This window comes from Pipistrellus kuhlii, unplaced genomic scaffold (genome assembly GCF_014108245.1).
Source record: "Pipistrellus kuhlii isolate mPipKuh1 unplaced genomic scaffold, mPipKuh1.p scaffold_m20_p_3, whole genome shotgun sequence".
NCBI lineage: Eukaryota > Metazoa > Chordata > Mammalia > Chiroptera > Vespertilionidae > Pipistrellus > Pipistrellus kuhlii.
Genome location: NW_023425529.1, coordinates 5,847,891 through 5,870,077, shown reverse-complemented (window position 1 = coordinate 5,870,077; position 22,187 = coordinate 5,847,891). Strand labels below are relative to the sequence as shown.

The 22,187-nt window shown below is 46.5% G+C and overlaps 1 protein-coding gene across 2 annotated transcripts in view; it reads right to left on the bottom strand.

Moving 5' to 3' along the window:
* The window catches only part of SYN3 (synapsin III), a 372,118-nt gene that overhangs the window by 287,407 nt on the left and 62,524 nt on the right, over positions 1–22,187 (bottom strand). For both annotated transcript variants that reach the window (XM_045587543.1, XM_036457421.2), the window contains exon 4: positions 11,140–11,231. In XM_045587543.1, the coding sequence (XP_045443499.1) occupies positions 11,140–11,231 (92 nt within the window). The remainder of the gene's footprint in view (positions 1–11,139; positions 11,232–22,187) is intronic.

Here is a 22,187-nt window from a genome sequence, read left to right as displayed (position 1 = left end):
GAGGAGGAGGAGGAGGAGGAGGAGGAGGAGGGAAAGAGAGAGACACTCCCCCAAATTCCCAGGGCTCACTCTGTTCACTTTCGTTCTGTTTCTGCTCAGAGAGGCCTCCTCTGCTCACCCCACTGTCTCGAATCCCAGCCTGTCCATCTCCTCTTTGGCTTCGACCATTTCTCACGACCTGCCATTAGGATGGATGTTTGCTCACTTGTCCGCTGTGCGTTTTCTGCAACTTAAATGTCAGCTCCACAAGGGCCATTGTCTGTGTTGCCCACTGCTGCATCCTCTGGCCCATCTTTAATGAAGGACGGAAAGTAGGAGAAGCTCAGTGGGGGTGTTAACCATTTAGAAGAGCTACAGGGAGCACTTTGCCCAAACAGACACAGGCCAAGAATGCAGAGCAGAAACCGTAATAGCTGCCCGACTGGCTGGCACTCTGAAGGTGCTCCATAGATACCTGTTGAATGAATGAATATCTATAATTTGAAAATTCCAAATTCGGGATGCTCAGAAGACTGGGCGACAATGCATGCAATAAAGAGTAAGACTGAAGAACACTCTTTGGCGAATGTTTGAGAGGTCCCAGGACAGAGATCAGAAACCCTGAGAGCTGCTCCTCGCTCAGGACCTCTGGAGCTAGGAGGATCTAGACAGTCCCCCCCCCCCCCCCCCGGGCCTCAATTTTCCCATCTGCAAAATGGGGACACCTAGGGAACTCTAAGGGACTCTCCTAACTCTAGACCTCTAAGATTGGATAAAATCTCCTCTTCTCTGGGACAGCCCAAGCATTTCCATCTTGTCCCAAACACACTCCCTGGAAACAGTACGTCTGGGAGTGTATACTGAGTCTTTGATGCCTTTCCTCAAGGTCTTGGGTTCCTTAGGCTTCCTGGCTCCCTCTTCTCAATCCTCTCGAGGTCTGACCTTGTAATGAGTGGGGGCGCAGCACCGGCCGCTGTGGTTTGAACGTGGGGTTGCCTAATGCTGGAGACTGAGAGCAGGATTTGCGTAATGCCTCTTGGGTGTTTCTCATTCTTGGTTCCTCCTGTCCTGTGTTTTGAATCCCATCCGTCTGGGTGGGAAAGGCTGTCCCTTTCATCGCTCCATTGTGGAATCAGGCTTGAACGCGGGCCCAGAGTGGCGGCAGCCACCACTAAGCTGGAATCTTCATGTGCCCCCCGGGGGTGGCCCCTGCTCGGCTTCCTCAATGGAATTTTGCAACCTGAGAACCTGGGCGACTAGGAGGCTGTTCGCAGCTCAAGCTGGTGAGCAGGCAACCCCGAGTTTGGGTGTTGGACAGAAACCAGAGTAAGTGGTGCTATCCATGTAACTACGGCAATTACTGACGATTTCAGCAATTGGAATGGAATACGTTACAAAGCCCTACCGAGAATCTGAACTGGAACGGGCACTTCATCTGTTCTGATGATTTCCTGAGACAGTAATGTTCTTTATTGTCCTTTTGCCCCCACCTACTCCCCTCTGCCTTGCTCTGGGCCTCAGGAGGCAGGCCTCTGTGGACAGCAGCAACCCAGCTCTCTGGCTCACTGCTCTCTGCTTGGCACAGCCAAGGAAGGCAGGGCAGGTTGGTGCCCGCCTGCTTCTGTGCCCTGACTCTGGAGGTAGCTGAGTTCGTCCACAATTAGGACTTCAACTGAGTCCTAGCCCCTCTCCCCCTTCAAGTCTAGATGAAACCTCCTAGAGTAAGTCTAGTCATTCTACTTCCATTCCTGTCTCTTCCCCCCAGTAGGAAGCAATGGCTTCCTGCTACTTGCTGTAGTTAGATACTGGCTGCCTCCTGTTCCCTTAGCGGCCAACCCTCATGGTCCTCTGTGAGTGGTTCCTTCCTTAGATCTCTATTTAAACCATGTGTGTGGGGGTAAATTCTGTTTCCTGCCTAAGCCCCTGTCTGATAAAAATTTCCCAAATCTGGAATGGAGCCTGGAACAGAGTAGACCCTTAATCAATATTTGTGGAATGAAGGAACAAACTTCTCACGCATAATATCTCATTTAATCCTTACGAGAACTATACAAAGTAATACAATTGTCTTTTATAGATAAAGAAATGGAGGCTCTGAGAGGTAGACTCTCAGGTCTGAGCAGTAGAGATTTAAGAGCAATACTGGTTTCCTAAAACCCAGGGTGAGCCTGAGCCACACTCAGCACCCTGGAGAAATCGCTACCTCCTGCCCCTTTCTGTATAATCTCAGGGTCCACTCATGCCAGCCTGGGGTGGGTTCAACAGGATCAGAAGCCACAGAGGGCACAGGGGTAATGCCAGGAAGAGAATAACAAAAATCTCAGAATTTAAAGACACTTGATCATTCACTTGGCATATACTCAGGGGCATGAGTTCAAATCCAAGTGCTACCACTTTCTCTCCCCCTACTGCTGGGTTTACTGATTTTATGATTGGCAAATAAAAATTACATATATTTATGGTGCATGAGATGTTTTGTTATGCATTGAGGTGTACAACATGTTTTGATATATGAATACATTATGACATAATTACCCTGATCAAGTTAACATATTCATCACCTCACATAAACTTTTTTCTTTAGTGTTTCTCCTGTTCTTTATTTCTAGTTTCATACAACTGTGGTTTGAAAAGATACATAATATGATTTCTATCTTCTTAAAACTGTTATAACTTGCTGAGCTCGAGCATCTGATCTATCCCAGGGAACGTTCCGTGTGCACTTGACAATGTTTATTCTTCTGCCCTTGGATGGAAGACATGTTCTGCTAAGTCTGTTAGGTCCACTAGAATGAAGTGTAGTTCAAGGCCAACGTTTTGTTCTTGATTTTCTGTCTGTATGACTTACCCATTGTTGGAAGTCGGTATTGAAGTTCTCGAGTATTGTTGCATTGCTATCTCTCCTTCCAGATTTGTTAATGTTTGCTTTATATATACTCAGGTGCTGTGATGTGGTTGGTCCATATATATTTGCAATGATTATATACTCTTGGTGAGTTGACACTTTTATCGTCACATACTGTCCTTCATAGTCTATCATTACTGTTTTCTACTAAAACTCTGTCTTGTCTGAGAATGTGTCGCTACCCCTGCTCTTTTGGTTTCCATGTGCATCTTTCCCATCCCTCCACATTCAGGCTCTGTGTGTCTTTAAAGTGAAAGTCCATGTCTTATAGGCCGAATATTGTCAGATTTTTTTTTTTTTAATTCCTTCCGCCACTGGGTGTCTTTTGATTAGAGAATTGAATCCATTTATCTTTAAAGTATTATCAATAAGAATGGACTTACTATTGTCATGTTGTTCATTGTTTTCTGGCTAGTTTGTAGTTCCTTTTTTCTTTATTTCTCCCTTGCTGTGTCCCTTTGATTTTCTGTAGTGGTATGCTCTGAATCTCTTTTCTGGTTCTGTGTATCTACCATTAGTTTTTGCGTTATGGTTACCACGAGGCTTACATACAACACCTTATAGTTATCACAGTGAATTTGAAGCTGATAACAACTTAGACCACTTATAAAAACTCTACACTTTTACTTCCCCCTCCCTACATTTTATGTTATTCACATCACAGTTTACATCTTTTTATATTGTGTATGGGTTTAAAAATTATGACAGCTACAGTAATTTTGAACACCTTTGTCTATTAATCTTCATTCTAGAGTTAAAAGTGATTAAATACCATTATTAAAGTACTGGAGTATTCTTAATCTGGCCAAATACTTCCTTTTACCAATGAGTTTTATACTTTATGTTACTAATTAATGTTCTTTCATTTCACTAAATTCCCACCACTTAAAAGTCACATACTTGGACCCCTTCAATATTTTTCTACCACGTTGTTAGCATAGTTCTGCTTCCCACTCATAATGAGGAGCTCACTGCCTCTTTAAGCAGCTTTGGCCAGGAAATAGCGGCCCCTCCTCACAGAGGCAGTGCAGGGCAGTGGTACCACACACAGGCTCTGGGTCAGAATCCAGGCCTAAGTCCTCGCCTTGCCACTTCCTGGCTGGAGACCTTGATTCCATTACCCAACTTGCTGGCGCTTCAGCCTCCTTATCTAGAAAATGTGGATTATAACAGTACATACTCTACAGGGCTGTTGAAGGGATGAAATGAGTCGATACGTGTTAAGTGCTTGGAACAGTGCCTGGCACGTAGGAAATGCTATGGAGGGTTTGTTAAATAAACAAGAATTCGTGAATTCTGCAGGTGCGATTCCAGCTGGCTTCCTCGGAGAGAAATGTGTGTGGTGGTGGGAGAAGGGGGCCAGAGGGTGCTGAGATTTGGAGATGAGTCTGGACCCAGGGCCCTGGATAATAGCATCAGGTCCCTGGCTATGTTTCCCTTGACCTTGACCTCACCTCAGCAGGCCATTCCCTCTCAGAGGAACAGAGATGCCCCCCAGCAGTCCCGGCCACCAGCTCAGCAGCCCGGCAGCATGCATGTCTCACCCAGAAACCTCAGCAACAGTCTTGCTATGGAGCCTGGCTAGCAGCCCAGTGTGCTCTTCTGATTCCAGGACTGCTCATGCGCCCTCCGTTCTGGACACCCCACAGACGGCAAGCTGAAGAGGGGTCAGTCACCCCAGGGGACATCGAGGCACTGCTCCCCAAAACAGAAGGAACAGATGCTGGAGAAAATCAGGCCTGGTCTGGTGTACCACAACGCCTGGTCCCCTCCCCTGGAGGCGCGCCCCGAGAGCAAGCCTTTTGGGGATGGAGGCCTGGCTCACCTCGCACCCTGGGACGTGCTGAGGGTCTCTTGGAACGAATGCCCTGGGAGTCAAGAGCCGTGTTCAACACCCTGACTTTGAGAGACCACAGAGAGGACTTGGCACCACACCGTATGCCTGAGGGAGATCCTACTGACTCCCCGCCCACAGGGCACCCTGTGAGTCAGGCAGGGGACACCTGGCTGGAGTGCCTGTTCTCACAGGTCTATAACCTGGAACTGGCCAAAGCAGGTTGTCTGGCTGAGACCACAAGCACCTTCCTGGGCCTGGACAGCAGAAATCAAAACTGCCCCAGGGAGCCCTGATCCGAGGGCTCGGGCTGTGCCCGCACTCACTGCCTCCACAGCCCTGACTCCCCAGGCTGGGCTTCCACAGCGGCATGGAAGGGGAAGGGCACGGTGGGGGGCGGGGAGGAGCTGGTCCATGCTTATTGCTCACCCTGGAGTCTGCAGAGCCTGCAGCACCGCTTCCTCTGGGGGCTTGTGGGAAAGTCAGAGCCTCAGGTCCTCCCTGACATCCTGCTGGCTGAGGATCTGCACTTCAACAAGCTCCCAGGAGCTTGTATGGGGGGAGAGGCACTGCTGTATCCATTTTCTAGAGCTGCCATCACCAAGGACCCCGGCCTGGATGGCTTAAAGCAGTGGTTCTCAACCTTTCTAATGCCTCGACCCTTTAATACAGTTCTTCATGTTGTGGTGACCCCCAACCATAAAATTATTTTTGTTGCTACTTCATAACTGTAATTTTCCTACTGTTATGAATCGTAATGTAAATATCTGTATTTTCTGATAGTCTTAGGCTCTACAGCAGCGACCCACAGGCTGAGAACCGCTCCCGGGCTGATGGCCATCCTCGGTGCTCTTGGCTTGGAGATGTAGCACTTCCATCTCTGCCTCCATCTTCACACGCCATGTTCCTGTGTCTGTGGCCAAACTTCCCTTCTCTGATGAGGACACCAGTTGTGCTGGATCAAGGGCCCACTCGACTCCAGTATGACCTCATCTTAACTAATTCCACTGGCAACAACCCTATTTCCACATAAGGTCACCTGTGAGGTTCCAGGAGTTAGGACTTTAACACTTCTTTTGAGTAGGCCACAATTCAACCCATAACAACTGTCTTCGAAGCCTGCCCTTCCCAAATGCTGGGCTGCTGGCTGGTTAGGAAACGCCTGGGACACTGTAGTAAACGTATTTTTGCCAACAATTCTGTCAATTTAGAAGATGGATGTCATGTCCGCCATGAGGTGTAGAGATGTCTATTTGGTGGGTGTTTCTCATTCAAGCAGCACACCAGCAGGCTCCTGGCCTTGTCTGTCCACCCCAGGGCAGGGCCAACTCTGCGAGGTCTCCCAACAGATTGCCCATGGGAACCACCCTGGAGCCGCAACACCACGGAGGTCCAAACCCTGCCCTCACCGATTCCCGTTAACTGGCCTGACATGCTGCCTGAGCATCAGGGTTCTGAACGATTCCCTCGTGATTCTCACCTGCGGACAAAGGGGAGGACTCATGGGATGGATGTTCTGGTTCCTACACATTACAGAAAAAGACAGTACAATCCCTTTCCCAGAGAGGGGGAAGAGCATAAATACAAATAATCCCAAATAGGGTCATAGACAGATTCTGAAATTTTGCATTTTAGGTTGTTGTTGCTGTTTTTAATATTCTTACGTGCAAAATGAGCTGATGTGAGAAGTAAATGAATGTATATAGGTAGCACCATTCTCACAAAATCTTCCACGGCAGTGCACTCTGTATTGCTCATCATAGTTTTGCCAACTGATGAAGTACAGTTTGTGGCATTTTTACTTGGTGCTTATACCTTTAAAATGGTCCCTTCTGGGCGCATGAATCCTTTCTCCTCATGGATTTCTTCCTTTTCTGAGTAATGCTTTTCATCTGGAAGTCTGATTTTACCCACAATATTAACAGAGCTCCCTTGGCTAGCTTTCTTTAGCCCCGTAGTAAGTAGTTATTTATAATGGTATATCTATTTTTTAATCCTTTCCCTTTCAAAATTTCTGTATTCTTCTGTTTTGGATGAGTCTCTTGAATGAAATATAGTTGGATTTTTCACAAATCTACTCTGGCAATCTTGCTGCAGATGCTCTGTAAATCAGAGCATTTAGTCCATTTACATTTAATGTAGTTACTGATCTGGTGATAGACTAACAACTCACGGGGGACCGTGTAAAGGTTGCTGTTCTCACCTGTGGCCATGAGAGGGCAGCTTAGGGGATCTGCAGCCATGAAGGGACAGAAGGAACAGAGCATCTGCTCTTGGGATCTGACCACTGCTTCTAAGCCCGTGTCCCCCCAACAATGGGCATCCTCTGACCATGGGAGGAACAAGGACAGAAACTGGAGGACAGGAGTGTGGTGACCTGGGAGACTAAAAAGTAATCCAATGGCCATGCCCATCGGTGGGGTGAGGGCTCAGGGCAAAAGCCAATGGTCAACTTGTATAGAAAGAGTTCAATATTTTAATAACTAGGACTGCTGCATAAGCCATTCACAGTGATATCAACCTGATGACTTATTTGGATTTAACTCTACCATCTTATTTTATTTGTAACACTTGCTCTATGCTGGTATTCTTCCTTTCTTGACTTTTTTTATTTATACAATAGTTTTTCTCTTGTACTTTTTAGTAAGCACTACATTTATTTTTAATCCTCACTTGAGGATATTTTTTCCATTGATTTCCAGAGAGAGTGAAGGGAGGAGGAGGGGGGGAGAGAAAGAGAGACACATCAATTGGTCGCCTCCTGCATGCACCTCTACAGGGGTTGGCGAACCTGCAACAGAGGTACATGCCCTTGACCTGGAACCAAACCTGAGACCCTTTGGTGCCATAGGCCAACACTCTATCCACTGAGCAAAACTGGATTGAGCAAAACCAGCCAGGGCTAAGTACTACTTTTTTTTTTTTTTTTTTTTTTTTTTTTTTAGAAATTACACGATTTATCTTTTTTTTATTGTTGTTAATCCTCACCTAAGGATATTTTCCCATTGATTTTTAGAGAGAGTGGAAGGAAGGAAGAGAGACAGAAAGGGAAACATTGATGTGAGAAAGAGACATGTTGATTTACTGCATCCCACACGCTCCCCAACCAGAGCCAACTAATAAGGTATGTGCCCTTGACTGGAATCAAACCTGCAACCCTCCAGTCCACATGCCGACACTCTAGCCACTGAGCCAAAGCTGCGAGGGCAGGAAAAATGTTAAGAATACGTGCCTAATAGTTCATCTTTGACTTCTCAAAGCTTGTTTTTAATCAATACATTGACTTTCCTCCCTGACAATACCAGGGCCTCGGCCTCAGAACATCTTAATTTACCCCCATCCCTACTAACTCGCTGCTGTACATTTTAATCCCTCATATTTTAATCCTTTATAAGACATCATCATTATTCTGAAGGCAGCATTTATTAACATTTATCTCCTGGGCTCTTCTTCCTTCTTGATGCTTTAGGTAATTCTGGGATTTTTTTTTTCTTTTTGCCTAAAGCTCATACTTGACAATTTCCCTCACTGAGAGTGTTCTTTGGAAATGTTTCTATTTTGCCTTCATTCATAAAAGAGGTATCGCCGAGGATGGGGTTATAGGTTGGCGATTATTTTCTTTCGGCCCCTGAAGATACTCTCCCCGCTGCCACCTGGGAGCTGACGTTAGTCTGTTAGTCCAATCAGAGCAGCTGCCTTTTTGAATCTGGCTACTACGGTACTATCGCCCTTCACCTTTCTGCACTTACACAGGTTGAGAGCCGCTAGCAGGGTCGCCTAAGATCATGGGAAAACACAGATATTTACATTACAATTCATAACAGTAGCAAAATTACAGTTATGAGGTAGCAACGAAAGTAATTTTATGGTTGGGGGTCACCACAACATGAAGAACTGTATTAAAGGGTCGAGGCATTAGAAAGGTTGAGAATCACTGCATTGTTGTGTCTTGGTACCTTGGTATTCTTTTTATTCATTCTCCTTTAAATCTGTTGTGCTTCTGTCTTTGGTGTTTTGTTGTGCTTCTGTCTTTGGTGTTTTGGTATCTTTCTGAAAGATGTTGAGCCAGCCCTAATTGGTTGGCTCAGTGGATAGCACATTGGCCTGCGGACTCAAGGATCCCAGGTTCAATTCCGGTCAAGGGCATGTACCTTGGTTGCAGGCACATCCCCAGCAGGGAGTGTGCAAGAGGCAGCTGATCGATGTTTCTCTCTCATCAATGTTTCTAACTCTCTATCCTTCTCCCTTTCCTCTGTAAAAAAGTAATAAAATATATTTTTAAAAAGGATATTGAGCCATAGTTTCTTAAAATGTTGCCTTTGCTCCACTCTCCTTCTCTGTCTGAGACTCTGGTTCAATCAATGTTAGATCCTCTCACATGACCAAACCATATCTTCTAGATTTCCGATCTTTTTTCTCTCTGTGCTTTATTTGGGATAATTTCTTTAACTCTACATTTCAATATATTAACCCCTTCTCAGTGGTGTTTAATATGCTGTTAAAAACAACACATCCAATGATGTGGGTTATACTGTATTCCTAGAAGTTCTATTTGTGTTTGTTTGTTTTTTTAATTGGTTGTGTCACTTCTCTTTTAAAATATATATTTTTATTGATTTCAGAGAAGAAGGGAGAGAAAGGGAGAGAGAGAAACATCAATGATGCGAGAGAACCACTGATCGGCTGTCTCCCTCATTCCCCTTCCTGAGAATCAAGCCCAAAACCTGGGCATGTGCCCTGACATGGAATTGAACTGTGACCTCCTGGTTCATAGGTCAACCCTCAATCACTGAGCCACACTGGTGGGCAGTTGCGTCACTTTTTATAGCTCCCTATTCCCTGCATATATCTTCAAACCTGATTTTTTCCACTTAATATTAATATGTGTATGATTTATAATTCCAGTACCTGAGATAAAAGAGCTTCTTTCTATCGTCCATTGTTCTGTTTCTTCTCATTCATGGTGTCTGTGTCTGCTTATCTTTGACTCTGTGCTAGCTATTGTATAAAACAAATCAACTGAATGATCATTTGAGGCCTAGGCTAAAAGTGCCTTGCTTTACACAAGACAGCTTTGATTTCTGAAATGTCTGGGATAACTATGCTTGAGAGTCCCTGGAAAACCAATACAACTGTAGTTCAAACTGCGATGACTTGTGAGGGTTCATCAACTTGTAATTCACATTCACCTTGAAGGTGCAGTCCTTTGGGTCTCAGCTTATTGTGGGGAGGGTCTGCCATCACATTCCCCACCTTGCCCTGATTGGTGATCAAAACCAATTGTTACACTTGTCAGACTTAGAAAGACTTCTGGGAAAAAGGTAGCTTTCATACTCATTTCTCTCTTTGGGCTTCCATTTCCCCATCGTTCTCTCCTGAGTAATTCTTTGCAGTGCCAACCCCTTGAAGGCTTTGAAGATTATTTTTATTTAAATCCAGTTCTCAAGTTGGTTTTGGTGGAAGAGTTAGTCCAAATAACCTAGTCCACCATCACTGGAACTAGGAAGCCACCTAATGTCTTCCTAGGTTCAAGGCTGGCATTCGGTAAATGATGGCTGGATTAGCTGAATTGTAATAATCTCCCAGACACTTCTTTTTTTTTTTTTTCTTTCCTGTTTGCATTTACAAAGACTGTTTCCTACTCTTGGAATGCATAGAACTCCCACATCCCACCATTTGACTAGACTCAGAATAAATGCCACATTTTCCTCCAAGTTCTTCCTCCTCTCCACTTCCTCCAATCTGAGTCCTATTTCTTCTGCATCGAAAGCCTCACAAGACTTAGTGAGCACCCTCCTCTGGGTACTTCACTAGATGGGACTATATTAGCACAACCACTTCTCTCTCCTGTGCATTGCCACTTTCTTGACATTTCTGGGCTTTTCAAGAATCCCCTTGCTCCCCTTCCAGCTTAGCATACATTATAAACAGATTTCTTGGAAAATATCAGCTCCCGCAATTTTAGTTCTGATGTCCTGGGAGGGGCATTCCGTCTGCCATACTGCTGGAAGCAGGACGTAGCTCATTAAAATAAGCCGTTACATTTGCGCTGCACTTTAGAATTAAGAGGATGCTCTCACAGACCTACCTCCTACTTCAGTGCTGTCATTATGATGCTACCGATGAGAATTCAGGGGGTAAGAGACTTAGAAAACACACCCAAAACAGAGCCACAAAGCCAGGGACGGAACGCAGCCTTTCTTCCCAAGCCCACGGTTCCTGCCAGGGCACACAGTTTACTCCCCATATTGTTTGTGCCACTCGTCGTTTCTATGGCAACAACACCTGACACCAGGAGGGCAGACATTTTACACGTGAACGCACAGCAGCTCAGAAGTGAGGCCTGGCCACTAGACGGAGCGGCTGGCTCTGTGAGGAGTCCCCCACAGGTGAAGGGGCCCCCAATCTCAGTCCTCCTTACCTCACTACCTTGGTACCATTTCTCACGACCTGCATGTCCACCATGCAGCCCCCGGTAACGTAGGCAGCTAGGTTCAACTCTGAGAACTCGGCCTGAAGGAGAAAGCGGAAAAACAAAGAAGGATTCAGCAGACATGAATAATGCTAAGAACGGCCAACATTTATTGGGTACTTCTGTGTTGCCAAGGACCCATGTACAGCTCACTGGAAACGTAGGAAGCTGGCAATATTGTTTACTTCCATTGTTGAAAGATGAGGAAGCTGAGGTGCCGAGAGGCATGGGAACATGGCCAAGGCTACATAATTCATAAAAGGCAAAGTTGGATTGGAACCATGTGTCTCTGATTCAAAGAACCGTGTTTTCTCGCCCGGCCAGTGTGGCTCAGTGGTTGAGCATCAGTTTATGAACCAAGAGGTCATGGTCCCATTCCCAGGTCAGGGCACATGCCCAGGTTGTGGGCTCAATCCCCAGTAGGGGGCATGCAAGAGGCAGCTGAGCCGGTCCATGATTCTCATCGTTGATGTTTCTTTCTTTTTCTTTTTTTTTTTAATATATTTTATTGATTTTGTACAGAGAGGAAGGGAGAGAGATAGAGAGCTAGAAACATCGATGAGAGAGAGTCATCGATCAGCTGCCTCCTGCACACCCCCCACTGGGGATATGCCCGCAATCAAGGTACACACCCTTGCCCGGAATCGAACCCGGGTTCTTTTGGTCCCCAAGCCAACGCTCTATCCATTGAGCCAAACTGGTCTCGGCTCATCGTTGATGTTTCTATCTCTCTCTCACTCTTCCTTCCTCTCTGAAATCAACACACACACACACACACACACACACACACACACACACACATATACATATACATATACATATATATATATATATGTATATATATGTATATATATGTATGTATGTATTTAAAGACTCATGCTTTCAACCATTACTAATTTCTACCTGCTCAAAGGTGAAAGAAGCCACTCAAACTCCAGGATGAGAAGATGCCACATGCTGTCGGCATGACCTCTCCCCTAGGCTCCTGCAGCTTCCTGCAAGGCTGTGGTGGGTGCTGCAGCCAGGTGAGCGCGCATCACTGTTAAGGGAGCCCTTCTCTTTGGGTTACCTGTCACTGGTTCTCTTTTTAGGTCATGGTTACCTTAGGAGCGCCCTGTCTGTGCACTGAAGTACTGTTCCCCTGGTCCCAGCTGGTGGTGCTGGCACCTGACCCAGGGCAGGAATATGATACCCTTCCATTAGAATTGGAATCTGCTGAGCCATCCATGTAGTTCCTCTCTAGGAGGGCTGTATCTTTAATACACAAATCCAACTGCAAATGGGGACCATGTTTTCTGCCATCTGGATTAGGGAAGCACAAAAAAACAGGGTGGAGGGGGAGAGGGCCAAAGGCAGAGGGGGGAGGAGAAGGGAATGGAGGGGAAGGAGGAAGGAAAGGGGAGAAAAGGAAAGGGGAGGGGAGGAGAGGAAAAAAGAGAGAACAAGGGAGGGAAGGGAAGGGAAGGGAAGAACAGGGGGTTGCCTCCCATTAATGCCCTGACTGGGCATCAAACCTGCAACTTAGTATGCACCCTGACAGGGAATCTAACCCACAACCTTTTGGTAACTGGATGAGGCGCCAACCAACAGGGTGAGATGGGGAGTACTGTCGACATTATGCGCCAGCTGCAATCCTGCCCTTGCATTTTATGAGATGCCTCTGTATCATTATAAGTTCATCTTTGCTTTACTGTCTGCTTAAGCAAGATTTAGTGAATTTCTGTTGCTTGCAACCAGAGTGCTATGGAATACATCCCTCCTAGCAGGCAGCGATGTGTGTCATGACCATTTGGATTCCTTTCCTACAGTTGTCATAACCAAGTATCACCACTAGGCGGCTTAAAAGCAGAAATTTCTTTTCTCAGTTCTGGAGGCTAGAAGTCCAAAATCAAGGTGTCAGTAGGGTTGGTTCTTCCCAAGGGCTGTGAGGATGTGCTTGCCTCTCTCCCTGGCTTGCAGATGGCCACCTTCTTCCCAAGTTTCATCACCTTGTCTTCCTTCTACACATGTCTGTGTATCCAAGTTCCCCTTTATCTAAGGACAGCCCTCCTACTGGATTGGAACCCGCTGCATGACCTCATTTTAACTTGATTACTTCTGAAAAAACCCTATCTCCAAAGAAGGCCACGTTTTGAGGTTTGAGGGGTTAGAATGTCAACATACAAATTTCAGGGAGACAGAGTGCAACCTGTAACCTCATCCTAGAAAAACCAGAGTATTACACCACGCCTTTTACACAGCAGACAGCAAAAGCGATTTCTTTGGATTTAAGAAATTTTTAAAAATAACTGCTCCCATGTATAAGATACTCACTGTGTGCCAGATACCGACCTAAGTATTTTACATTCACTTAATCCTCACCCTTGCCCAGATTTTTTTTTTTTTTTTTTAATGAGCCAGAAATGAAATTAACAAGCCCAATGTCACGCAGGAAGCAGCAGAGCCAGGATATAGATACAGGCTGTCTGGCTGCAACCAGTGCTTTCAATTGCTGCCCCCCTACGGCCTCTGCTGCTGAGTTCAATGAGGCGTTAGGTGGATTACAGTGGGGAATTTTACGGACCTAAAAGCAACCCGTTTAAAGAGAAAAAGAGTTGACACGGAAGAGAAATATCATCTCATGGAGAATGAAATGCATGCTCTTGGAAACATTTTAACAGAAGTTATGACCTAAGACCGAGCCATCTCCCCAGTTGGCCTTAGAGCAAACCCAGAGCGCTTATGTCTCTTGCCCTAATTAATAACCTCATTAGGCTGCGGTAAGGTGAAAAGCACAGGGCCCTATTAATGAGCCCCGGTTAGTAAACAGTGGTAACGACCTGGTTATTAAGTCTAATGCCTTAAAAATGCAGTCCCATCATGTTTAAGAGACTTCACTGGCAGGATTACAAAGAAGCATTAGCATGAGAAGTGGGTGCTTGAGTTTGAGGAGAAAAAAGGGTTAGCACAAAGTTGCAACATAGGATAGCGAGCTGGACACCAAGTAGATACAGGAAGGGAGTGAATCAGAATCTTGGATGATAGCACTTTCTGACTCAAGATGGCAAAGACCCAAAGGCAAAGAAAGATACTTGGACAGAAAACACACTCGGGCTTGGCATACACGTTAGACGTTCATCTTGCTCAGACCGGGTATCTGGAGTTATTTCCCAATCCCGGTGTTTGGGTATTTATAGGAGGTCAATGCCTGGGCTGCAGGGTAGCTCTCCTGATAGGAACTTAGAGAGCAGCCAATGTGAAGCGCTTCAGAGGTCCCCTAGAGTCTGTAATGGGTTGAACTATATACTCTCCCCACAAATATGTGCAAACCCTAACCAGTGACAACCGCAAATGGTACCTTTATTGGAAACCGTCTTTGCAGAGGTAATTAAGGATTTCAAGAGATCATCCTGGCCCAGCCAGTGTGACTCAGTGGTTGAGCATCGACCCATAAACCAGAAGATAACAGTTTGATTCCTGGTTGGGACACACGCCCAGGTTGTGGGCTTGATCCCCAGTAGGGAGTGTGCTGGAGGCAGCTGATCAACGATTCTGTCTCATCATTGATGTTTCTATCTCTCTGAAATAAATAAAAATATATTTTTTAAAAAATAGAAGATCATCCTGGATGAAGGTGGGCCCTAAATCCAATGACAAGTCCTTACAAAAGAAGAGAAGGGGAGAGAAAGACCCAGGAAAGAAGGCCTTGGTGTGAGCAGAAGCTGGCGCTACAAGCCAAGGAAGTCCAGGATGCACTAGCAGTTGGAAGAGGCAAGAAAGGACCCTCACTGGAGCTCCCAAAGGGAGTGCCCGCCGGCCACACCTTGATTTCAGAGCTCTCTCCTCCAGAACTGTGAGAGAATGCATTATGTTGTTTTAAGCCACCAAGTTTGTGGTAATTTGTTATGACAGTCCTGGGAATAAAAGTTCAGTAATTTTGGAAATTAAATGCAATTTCAGTATTACATGCAAAGGTGTCAGAGTTCAAAGAAGGAGCAGGCCTAAGCCGTCAGTTGGACATCCCCTGAGGCTCCCAGACTGTGAGAGGGTGCAGGCTGGGCTGAGGGACCCTCCCTCCCCAAGTGCATGAATGTGTGCACCGGGCCTCTAGTAAATTATAAAAAGAAAGGACTGCTTATGGCTATAATTAATTAACAGGGACTATATTTACACTCTCATCTTAACTAGAAAACCAGACAAAATATATTAAGGAACAGTCTTCAGCCAGTGGACAGCAGGCATGGCAGAACTATGATCCCTGCAAAAAGGAAACAGATGGAATGATCCCCATGATTACTCGGCTGACTGCCTGGAGGCAGTTTTCAGGCAGTAGAGCAGTGTGGGAGAATACCAACATTCTCGACAGTCTTACTGAGCTGAGGAGTCTGAGACTAGAAGTCAGAGGCCAAGACAGCTAGAATGGGCAGGAGAGGACGTAGGAGGAGATAGACATGCACAGAAAAAAGACCTCGAGGGAGGTCTGCAAGTCCTAAGTGCTGATCTGAGCATGCGCGTAGGAAGGAACCACCAAAACCCAGCAGACTCGCACGCTCCAGAACTCTCACAGGCTGGGCACAGTTATGCTCTCCCAGCTGCGGTAAAGACATTATAATAGGAGTGGTGTCCTCAAAATGTAGTCATGGGACTCAGCCCTGGACCACAGCACCCTCTAGATCTAGGCTGTTTAATCTGTTCCAGTTTGCTAGGAGCTTTCTAAGTTTTAAATCAGAAAGTCCTTCTTCTCAAGAACTCTCAGTTTTGAAATTTGAGAATCATGTCCTGGGGACCTCTTAGACTCGGGCACTTGGGATGATAAATGAAGATATGCCTTAAGAAAAGTTTAAAAGCATTCCCTGAAGGTGTCAATTTTATTCCAAGACACTTAACTGCATCTCAGAACAAAGTACAGCACTATTTAAAGGAATACAACAAAGTCCAGCAGCTAACATGAAATATGTATGGTATTCAGTCATAAATAAATTACCAGGCATGCAATGGAGCAGGAACATATCACCCATAAGAAAGAGAAATCAATAAGGACAGAACCATAAATAAGACACATGGTGGGGGAAGCAAAAATAAAAGTTAAAAATTAGGAAGTTGACTAAAACAACTATTACAAATATGCCCTCTCAACAATGCAGAAGAAAAAATATTACCACAATAAGGGAAAAAATTAAAAAATATTTTAAATAAAAAAATGAAACTTTGAGGTAAAAATATAGTATCTTAAATGGAAAATGCACTGTATGGAATCAACAATGAGAGAAAACAATACAACCTATAGAATATAAATCTCAGGAATAAAATACTAAGAAAAAAAAAACACACCACACATGCTAAAACCGGTTTGGCTCAGTGGATAGAGCGTCAGCCTGTGGACTGAAGAGTCTCAGGTTCCATTCTGGTCAAGGTCATATACCTTGGTTGCGGGCACATCCCCGGTGTCACATTCCTGGTGAGGGGTGTGCAGGAGGCAGCTAATCGATGATTCTCTCTCATCGATGTTTCTAACTCTCTATCCCTCTCTCTTCCTCTCTGTAAAAAATCAATAAAATATATTTTAAAAAAACACCACACAAAAAAACAACAAAAACACAAACACACACCTCAGTGAGCTATGAGACAACATCCAACAGCCTAATATGTGTGTAACTGAAGTCCCAGAAGAACAAGAGGAAGGGACATAAAGAAAAATTTAAAGGAAATGGGCCATAATCACAATCACATCTGTAAATCCCCTCTGAGTATCATTTTCATGGATGCCAGGGGCTCGGGCGTAGACTTCTCTGGGAGGCCCCTGAGAAACACTACAGGCTGCAGAGGAGGGAAGTGATTAGAGATTTAACCACAAATATTTCTGCAGCATTTTCCAAGTTCCAGGCCCTGTTGTCCGTGCTAGATAGGGTTGGAATCAAACCCACTAAGAAAATCTGTTCTCCAGACTCTAGGTCAGGAGATATAAGCACCTGTTTATAATTAAACAAGTCCAGTTCCACCAGAATGTACATGCATGCATACACACACACACACACACACACACACACACACACACACAGGACAGGATGGAAAGCATTCACTTCCCTGCAGCATCTTTCACTGCATTCTCACTGCAATTGGCACCTGGCACGTATGGGATGCCACGCAGATAACATTACTGAAAACTTGGGATATTCATGCTTAGTTGATAATAAGTACATTTGTGATGATGATGATGATGTTGATGACAGAATGGGAAATGGTGCCTGCAGTCAGCATGATTCTAATAAATCGAAGGATGCTATTAGGCCAACAGGCCAACGAGGAAGAAATAGAAATGAGTACTTGACATTGGAAGACTGATTGGAATGCGCAGAAGAAACAAAAAATGCGCGGGAAGGAATGTGGCGGTGGCAGCTCTCATTGGCTTTGACCGTGATGCTGCCGAAGGAGAGTTTCCACATAAAGAGAAGCTGTCCAGAGTTCCCGAGAAAGGCAAGATGCCGGCAGGGGGGCTGATAAGACACTGGACCTTCCTGTCAGGTAGTAGAGACCTATCTGTCCAAACTGCACCCTTAACCCTTGGAGTGTGCCCCTCTCCATGGCCTCAGGCTGTCCTTATATTTTGCAGGAGGAGAAAGACAGACAGACACGGAGTTGCTGTTAGGAGGAGGGCAGCCTGTAGTAGTCCCTGTTTCTATTTCTGACCCTCTGCCCTACCCAGAGACACTGATAACCCATGGTCAGGACAGGTGGATGCCACAATCATCAGCGGGCAGGGTCACGGCGGGATGACAAGCCAGGCAACCACGTGTGATTCTGGCCCCCAAGAGTGTCTGCTGAGCTAAGTGTTCCATCTGCTAACTTCCCTCCTCCTCCTTGGGGCTCCCCAGAGAAGCGAACCCCAGCATCCATTCTTGTCTCTGCCACTCCCTTTCGTGTGAGTTGGCTACTAAACCCTGATCCTCAGGAGGCCCCGGTGTCCTGCTCTCTTTCCATAATCATATCTGGGAATCCTGTAGTAACAGGAGCCATATATTCCGTAACACCTGCAAAGGCGATTCTGGCCTCCAGGAGGGTCTGAGGTGGCCTTGCTTTGGTCTGGAGCCTACACAGAGGGACTCATGACAGCGTTAGCGGGGAACTGCTCAGGGGGCCGGGGGCTGAGACCAGCTAGCCTTAATGGTATTTTGATTCTCACTTGCAATTCCTCCTGTGTTTTCAGCTGCCTGAGGAACCTGGAACAGAGGTAGTGATGACGGTGATTGTCAAGGGAGGATTAGGGCATTCCTGAGTTCTCCAGCAAATTATCATCAAAATTCCACCCTAATCCCTGAGGAAGGAAACTGTGCCATGGATGAATTCCTTTTAGAAATCTGCATTCTGCACGGACTGTGATTTCCTTCAGTTTTAAGTTCTTTCAGAGTCTGGCAGAAAGATAAACAGCAATAATAATAATAAAGTACTAAATACAGAAAATCTGAGCCCTGCATGGCCTATAATATGCCACATGATGTAAGACTCTGATGACCTTCTCACATCGCCCCCCATCGTCCCAGTGCACCCCATCCTGACTCCTCTGGCCTCCTTTCCATTGTGAAACACACTGAAAAGCTCCAGCCTTCAGTTCGCCAGCTTCTGAGCCCTTCCAGGCTCCCTCCTGCCACTCAGCCCTCTGCTCCATGGCACCCCCAGAGGCGCCTCCCTGCAAAGCACCTACTGTACCCAAAGCCCCATTTCCTGTGTAACCTTCCCCCACAGTCCTCATCCCCGTGTCGGACATAAATATTTACATCCGTCACAATTAAATGCTTAGTTGGCTATCTCTCTCTAGATCGGAGGCGCCAGGGGGCAAGCGTTGTGTCTGTTCCCTTCACAGCTCTATCCCAGCACCTCAGCCAGTGCCTGGCGCACAGCCCGGTGCTCAGTAATATCATTGAGCAAATGACACCTACTGTGCAGATGTCCCAGGTGAGGCCTGGTGAGGCCCAGTGAGGCCCAGGGAGGCAAAGGGACTCTGCCCGGCATGACCTCCTGGTAATTACATCAGCTCGGACCCAAACCCAGGCTGGCCACCCCGCAGCAGGTGGCTTATCTGAGGTGACTTGTGTTCCAATGCGCAGAGGTGGGTCCGCTCAGGGCCACCCTCATGCTTCCACCTTCCCCAGTCTTCTCCATGCCCTTTGCAGCATCTGTCAGCGAAGCCCACGGCCCCTGCCCCGCCTTCATCCCATGTCTCTTACAGCTGCCCTGCGGCTGGCACAGGCCTGGCAGGCGGCCCGGGGCCTGCCGTCAGCAAGAACTGCTTCCTGTGGATTGCCCGCACAGGCTGTGCTTTAGCTCCGAGGGCCCCGTGGGCTCAGGGACTCCCTTGGCTGGCATCTCGGGGCGGAGGTCTGTTCCACTGGTTCGGACTCACCTCCCGAACAAAAGAGGCTTTGAGTCTGCAGGCTCCCTCAGCGGCCTGTTCCAGGAGAGGAGATCTGCTCAGGAGCCACGCCTGGCATCGCAGTGAAGGCCAAGCCGCTGGGTCAAGGTGCGCTGCCCAAAGGAACCGCCCACCACCCACCATACAGAGCACAGGGGACCGTGGGCAGATGCAAAGGCGCCTTCTGCTCATCAGAAATCATAATATTCCTGTGAGAGTGTGTGTGTGTGTGTGTGTGTGTGTGTGTGTGTGTCGGGATGGGGGGGAAGGTACTATGTGTGTGTGTGTGCACGCCCATGCACATAGCAGGCAGGGCAGGGAGAGATAAAGACATAAAAGCATGTCAAAATAAATATAAAAACAAAGGAAAAATAAACTGATAAAGCCTACATTCCTAAATGTTCCAGTAATGTAATATCCAAAATAAGGCAAACACCATATTATTTATTTATATATATCTCAACAGGAGTGATTCACAGTTTACAAAGTGTTTAGAATAACAGTGTTGTTTTTTGTTTGTTTTAATTGATTTCAGGATAGGAAGGGGGAGAGAGGGAGAAAGAGAGAAAACATCATCGATCGGTCCCATGCACCCTGACCTGGGATCCAACCTGAAACAGGATATACAGGGTATGTGCCCTGACTGGGAATGGAACCTGCCACCTTCTGGGATTCGGAAAGATGCTCCAACCAACTGAGCCACACCAGCCAGGGCGTGTGTGACTTTTTAGTGTCAGACCACATGAGTTTGAATCCGAGCTCTACCCCTTAACTAATGTGGGCAAGTTCGCTAGCCTGCCTATGTCCCATCCTCATCTGTAAAGGGTGGCTAAGAATGGTGCCTTCCTAGGGCAGTTGTGAGTGTTCAATGCATTAATCCAGTGGTCGGCAAACTCATTCGTCAACAGAGCGGCAAACGGTAGCTCACAGCTGCATGTGGCTCGAGAGCCGAGGTTTGCAGACCAAGCCCTTAGCAAGGGGCAAAGTGAAAGCAAGTATGAAATCCATCTACCATGGTTACGTTATTTCATTTGAGCAGAACGATAACCTGTTGATGCAAAGGTAGGTTTTAGCATCCTCACTGGATGACGGCAAAAGTGAGGAGCAGAGCTAAAACCAGTTTGGCTCAGTGGTTCGATTCCGGTCAAGGGCATGTACCTTGGTTTCGGGCACATCCCCAGGAGGGGATGTGCAAGAGGCAGCTGACCCATGCTTCTCTCTCATCGATGTTTCTAATTCTCTATCCCTCTTCCTTCCCCTCTGTAAAAAAATCAATATATTAAAAAAAGAAAGTGAGGAGCAGAGAGAGCAAATGACTCAGCCAAGATCACAAAGCTACTGACCCACACAGCTAGAGCATCAATTCAGATCTGAGACTTAGAACCCATGCATTACTCCATGCACTTAACAGATTATTATTAAGTAGCTCCTATACCCAGGGTAGAGCCTAATGGCACATCAGTGAAAATAACAGACAGAAAATCCCTGCTCTCATGAAACTTGTATCTACTGGGGGAGATGGAGCACTAACAATAATGTCAAGAGAGGAATAATAGATGCATAGAGGACAGAGTGGGGGTTATGTCACACGAGGGGGTCAAGGGAAGGCACTTGACCTGTGAGGGAGAAAACCACACAGATTGGAGGGGAGGGCTTTCTAGGCGGGAGGATCAAAGGCCCTGGGCCCAGACCATCTGCGCAGAAGCAAGGAACAGCAAGAACGCCCTGAGGCTGGAAGAGGGCTAGAGAGGAAGTGGAGGGACAGAGACACATTCAGAGAGGGGATGGTGGGCGGGATCATGGTGAGGATTTTGTTCTGTATGAGACGGTGAGACACTAGCATCGCCACCTTCCTCATCACCACCATCCTCATCCTCATCCTCATCCTCATCCATGAAGACAATGAGTCATCATCACCATCATGTTTGGCAATGTAAGAGGTCAGGGAGTCAAATTTGAGAAAAAAATCACCGGGAAAGGCATCTTTCTGATTTTTAAGGACTCTCTTAATAGCCGCGTTTTGTTCTCCAAAGCATGCATGTACCTTTGTTAGGGGTCAAGGGGAAATTCTGGTTCCGGCAGTGGGAGGTCCCAGGAATGCCCTAATTTTGTCCTAATGACCACCCCCTTCCTGCTCAGGTTCCCAAGACAGCCTTACCCACAAGCACCTGAGACTTAAAGGAAAACCTCCATTGTCCTTTCCCTCAGCCAGGGGAAACTTCAATGGCGGGAGGGCATTTCATATGAGGAGAGGATGTCAAGGGGGCAGTAGCCACTGCTCTGGACAGGAAGACGGGAAAAGGGACAGGAGGAGGAGGAGAGGGGAAGGGGCAAGTGGAGGGAAAGAGGGGGAGAGGAAAAGGGGGATGGGAGGGGGGAAGAGTGGGGAGAAGGAAGAACCTTTAAGGAGGGCAGAATGGTGGGACCACCACAGCCTCATCTCTCATCTCCTCCAGAGCTTTTATGAAACCAATTTTGCTACCTGCAACCATTTTTTTTATACTTCATTGATTTTTTCACAGAGAGGTAGGGAGAGGGATAGAGAGTTAGAAACAATGATGAGAGAGAAACATTCATCAGCTGCCTCTTGCAAACCTCCCATTGGGGATGT